Source organism: Mesitornis unicolor, unplaced genomic scaffold (genome assembly GCF_000695765.1).
Source record: "Mesitornis unicolor isolate BGI_N332 unplaced genomic scaffold, ASM69576v1 scaffold47529, whole genome shotgun sequence".
Taxonomy (NCBI): Eukaryota; Metazoa; Chordata; class Aves; order Mesitornithiformes; family Mesitornithidae; genus Mesitornis; species Mesitornis unicolor.
This window is the reverse complement of record NW_010207514.1, coordinates 11,276-16,743: the sequence shown is the minus strand read 5'-3', so window position 1 is coordinate 16,743 and position 5,468 is coordinate 11,276. Positions and strand designations below refer to the sequence as shown.

General features: G+C 50.1%; 1 protein-coding gene across 1 annotated transcript in view; it reads right to left on the bottom strand.

The window, feature by feature from the left end:
* Positions 1-4,566: 4,566 nt before the first annotated feature.
* The window catches only part of DNAJB11 (DnaJ (Hsp40) homolog, subfamily B, member 11), a gene marked incomplete at its 5' end in the record, with an annotated part of 11,943 nt that continues 11,041 nt past the window's right edge, over positions 4,567-5,468 (bottom strand). Inside the window, 1 exon segment of the mRNA XM_010192141.1 lies at positions 4,567-4,964. Coding sequence (XP_010190443.1) covers positions 4,900-4,964 — 65 coding nt within the window.

The following is a 5,468-nucleotide window of genomic DNA, read 5'->3' as shown; positions in this document are numbered from 1 at the left end:
GCAAGCTGGGGACATGTTCCACCACTGCTCCAACACATACCATCTCTCTGGTAGCCATATCCATTGCTGATCCTCTCTCAAATTTGGCTTTTCCTCCACTCTTGAGCACAGGTTGGGACAGGCACCAACTGTTAATTCTGTATCCTCTCAACCCAGGCTTGTTTTTAAATTTGCTCCTTGGGTATTTTTGTTTGCTTTCTGCAAAAGGGTGAACAAATCTGCACCCAGACCTTTGGAGGCTGTAACCAATGCTCCTATGCAGCTTCTTCCCAGATCAAACCATCCTGGTTGTCTGCACCAACGGCCAGGCAAACCTTTGCTCTCTCTCCTCATGGTTTCCATCACTGGGCTTTGCTATCGCTGCCTTGGATAAGGGTTGAGATAAGACACCCACAGCCTTGAACCTCACTCCAGTGAGTAAGAGCATGCCAATGCGCCAGGAACCGGCTTTTCCCTTCACCCACGGGTGCTTCGGAGGGGGTGGGCAGGGACATGAAGTCCCTGCTGTGTCCTTTGGGAGCCTCCAGCCGCTCGCATGGCATCCTTGGCTCTGCGCCCCAGCCAAGAACTGCTGTGTCCTGCACCACCATGGGCTCCTGTGCCTGCTCGGGTGGGGAAAACAGAACTAAAAGTTGGGCTGATGGTGTCAGTGCTCCTTGTGAAAATGGGGAGCACCAGATTTGGGTCTCCAGGGAGAGGAAGGAGGGATTATCCTCACAAACAGACCTGACGCAGTTGGCGTCTGCGCTGGTGTCATTGTGGCTTTTCTGGACTAAACAAGCTCCGTTCTGCTGCATTCCCCTCAGGGTCACATTGCCACAGCCCCAGATGTTCTCGTTTCTGGTATTGCCAGTTTGCCAACATCCTTTTTAAGGTGAGCGAGGGGATTCACAACACATACAGCCTTCCTTGAGCAACGGATGGGTGGTTTTTTTTGGGAAATGTAATTTTGGAGGGTGGAGGCTGTTGGGGTGGGTTTGGTGACTGCTTTCTAGTGGCCACTCCCGCACAAGAAGAGACAGGTCCCTGGAAACATTTAACAGCAAGGGAAAGGGCAGTGCTGATGAGTACCCCCTCACAGGGGTGCCCAGGACCCATTGCTGCCCTCTTCCCTTTCCATGCACTTCCCAGGTCAGTGGGCAGAGCCAGAGGAAACGGGAGGGGAAAGCTGGCCGCTGGCCACGGTCAACACCGAGCGGGGCGAGGTGGCAGGAGGCTCCTGCGCCCCCACCACAGCTCCCACCCTGTCCCAGCCGGGCTGTCCTCTCCCTGGAGACTGCTTTGGTCTGAGCAAGCCATGCCTTGAGAGATGCTCCATCACCTCTTGTCAGCCCAACGGCTCATATTGTGTTAAAGACTTCAGCGACAGACTGCCCATTTCCCAGAAAGAAATGTTTAGATATAGATAAGTACTTTAAAACGAGCTCTTTGGAAAAAAAAACCACAAACCAAAAAACAAGAAGTCTGCCTGTGCTGTACTTGTCAAGAAGTTGTCATGGAGAAGAATCCGCTGTTTGGGAACACACTCACCCCTGCCCAGCCTCGGGGATGCTCTGTCCAAGCGGTGCCACTTGCTGCGGTAAGAAATGAAAACAGCCATGGCCTTCTGCAAGGAACAAACCACCCTCTTGGGCACCCCAGGACCACATACCCAATGCTGAAGCTCTTGCGCACAGCCCCACAGACTCAAGGTCTGCTTTGAGATGGGCAACGTGGCTGCTGAGGCACAGGAGAAGTGGACAAGGCTGTTGTGGCACAACGCTTTCTGGAAAAGTGGAGCTGAACCCTGTTTTCAACTCCATCATCTCCCTGCTATGGAGCCCTCACCCCATCAGCTTCTTCACCTCTCCTGGGATGGGAGGGATCCAGCCAAAGGGCAGTAACGTAGCGCTGACAAAGGAGATGACACCTTAAAGCGAGCCTGCGGTGAGGCCCTGGAGGAACAGAAACTTCCGGAGGTGATCAAAACTGTCCACTCCAGAAAGAAATCAGGATCCCGCTTTAGCCAGGCAAGGACCATGTGCTCATTTAAACACCCCCCTCTCTAAAGGGCAAGGAATTCTAGAAACTCTTTTCAAGGACAAGTTCAATTCTTCTAGCAAAACATAACACGCCTGCATCTAAACACTCAACAATCCTTGACTTGTGCAAGGATTTAGGGTAAAAGGGGACTGGGAAATTTTTATATTTTTAAATTTGATTCTATTTGGGAACAGCAGCATTGCACAGAAGGTGCTGGAAATTAAAGCCCCTGCATTACAAAACTCCCAGCTCAGAGGCCCACATCTTCAGGATGCTTGCTTGGTCCCAAACCAAGAGGTGATGTGCACACCCAGCCTCCCAAGAAGCATTTATATAGGATAAAGGAGTCCATGTGTGCCATGACTCAACTCACACCAGGGAATTGTGACTGAAACAGGGGACACAGGATGTCACAGGCACCAAACAGGGGCCACATGCCCCTGGCCAGACACCCTGGGGTCCTCGGAGGACAAACGCCTCCCCACCATCCCAGAATTGGCACGACTTTCCTCAGGCAAGGGGACCAAAACAAGGGGAAATGTTTGAGCCAGACCCTGGCAAGCCCTTGCCTGCACAGAAAGCACGGAAACCCTGGAAGCTTTATCTGAGGGTGGGCAAGGTAGAGGACCCCTGCTCCACACACACCACAGCAGGGGGGAAGGAAGATGGAAGGAAGCAGGGTCACTTGGCACAATTTGAGGCTTTTTTCCCCCCTGTTTTTCTTCTCGCTCTGGTCAAAGCCAGGGCTTTTCAGCTATTGTTACTGTTTGACACAGCACCAGCATCCCAGAGTGCAGCCCCACAGTGAAAAAAACCTCAAACAAACCACAGGAAGGAAAAGAATTAGCAGGGAAAGGAAAAGCAGCAGCAGGAACAAGTCCTCATGCCTGAAATAACCGTGCTGCTGGCTGCAGGTAGGAAAGGTTACACCACAGCCAAGCTCTCTCCTGGGGAGAAGCTGAGACTTTGGTGTGAAGTCCTGGCCTTTTGGCTTTATTGCTACAGGTAAAGGCAATAATCAACTGGTTCCTTGAGGGGCTGCAAGAACAGGAACCAGCCCCCCATGCACAGGGATATCAGAAGTAGAATTTATTTGAAATACGAGGTTTCTTAGAAATCTACCCTAAGGAGGAAGTGGGGGCAGAGTGGCAGATGTCTGAAAGAGCTGGTCAAACAGAGAGACACTCAGGGTGCCTCAGCTGGGATTAATGGTTTACACTTACGGCTTTTGAGGAAGACGAGCACTGAGACCAAGGGTTTGGCATCCCAGGTTTGTACTGCCCCCCTCTCTCAGCTGTTCCCGAAGACCCCGCTTTGCTCTGCCAAGGCAAACGTAAAAAGCATCCACAACAGGAAACCTTCCCGGTGCTGCTGCTTCCGCTGCGTCAGCTCTCGCTGGAGCTGAGGGGTTGGGTGGGACATTGCAAGACCAAGGGCAGCGCACAGGGGCTGGGCTAGGGCTGCTCCGCACCTCTCATCTCAGCTACTTAAAGTTCACAACGAAGAAAAACAAACAAACAAGAAAACCAGGACCTTGAGTGTCCTGCTGCTGCTCCCCAGCAAACACTTCTGTGTAGAAAAAAAATAGATGCCATTCACTTTGCAGGCAGGGTATGAGGTACAAGGCAGCAGCTCTAAGGATTCCACTTTCCAACCCCTAAAAGCCCAAAGGAAAGGAGCAGAGAACATGGTCCCACGCAAACAACTGCCTCATTTCTCCTGCGGCCTGCATCTCCACAGGACACAGCCATCGCTGAGAAATTGTTTAGCTACAGCTCCTGAAGAACACGTGGAGATGAGCGCCTCTGACAGGGATGCTTAAAGGGTCTTCATGACAGATCAGAGCAGCACAGGTAACCACCCCCCCCAGGTTACCAGGCCCTGAGTTCAACTAAAGCAGCTACAGAGCTTTTGCTGGTGGCAGCAGCCTTAGTTTCCCCCCCTCTACAGCAGCTCAAAGCTTAAATCACTGCAGGGACCATTCCCTGATAGTGCAATGACTTGCAGCTGCTGAGATACATAACCAGGGAGCTTTTGCCATTCCAACTCAAACATCTTTATTTCTGTGCTGTTACCTTCACCTGTCCTCACAGAGGACAGGGCACAGGAGGTAAGCAAATGTTTCCAAACAAGCTGTTGGTTACATCTGGGGGCAACGAGGATGAACCAAGACCACAGGGAGCCACTCCCATTATTAAATCCTGTCTGAGGAGTCTTTACACTAAGGTGTTGCAACTTCAAATTTAAAACCAAGCATTAACTTTTGGGACAAGAGGACTCCTTGGTAGTTAATAGTCCACAGGAGCCTTACAGACTCTTTTACTCTGCTTTTCCCAACTGTATGTGGGGACTCACGTAGCCCATAAAGGCTCTCCTGCCAGTCCCCTCCCAGCAGCACCAGAAACAGACTCTGAAGCAACACCGCACTCTAGACACGGAGGGGAAGAAGGGCTGGGATTACAAAAACAGAACCCAAAACCAACAGAAACTCAGAAGAGACTGACACAAAGGCCATAAAAAGCAGGAGAAACTATGAAAATATGATGAGATGGTCAAGAAAAGTCACATCAAAATATATTTAAAAACCAGAAATTCCAATCTGTGTGGAATTTAAATCTCCTTTCCCCATTTTTTTTTCTGCTCAAAGAGTCTCTGTTGTTCCAGGACATGGAACAAGATAGGCAGCACCAGTTATGTCCTGAAAAGGGTAGTATTTCCCCTAACTCGTCTGAGCACTTCACAATTTACAAAGGAAAAAAGTTACATATACCTCAAAATTGCCCCACCCTCCCTCTTTTCCATTCGATAACGGGCAGGAGAAAAGACTGCAATCAAATCTGACATTTCATTTTCAGTTAAGTCCAATTTTTCCACACATCAATATCCCTGCAATCCATTGTACACCTTCTGCACTGATCCTTGTTTCAACAGCTGCTTGAGACCTGCAAGAGAAAGGAAAGTGTTACTGTAACAGGATCAAGGTTTGTAACACGTACCAGTGCTTTCCTGCGCTCTTGGGACCACGCAAGGTGAGTGGATCCAGCGAAAAAGCCTCCTCTGCTACTAACTCAAAAGCCCAGCGCACCACCTCAAGATCCTCACAGCTCTGCAAAGGAGAAAGCTGACCCCCAGAGCCGCTTCGCTATTGAAGTTGAGAACAATTTTATCATCTTAAATACAAATGTGACAACAAACAGCTTTCTGAGAACTTCCAGAGTCAGATTCATCAAGCTCATCTCCCCAGGCTCTCATCACAGCCCAAGAGAATTTTGCAAGCAGAAACTGGGGAGGGCTGCGTTTGAGTCCTTCTGGGCTTGCCAGCCACAGAAACCCATGTGAGAAATTATAGAGCAGAGGTTATCGCACTGGTATGCGGTGCCTGGGGACACTACTGCCCACTAGAAGTAGTCCCTGAAGGCAAGTAAGAGAAGGAAACTTGTTATCTG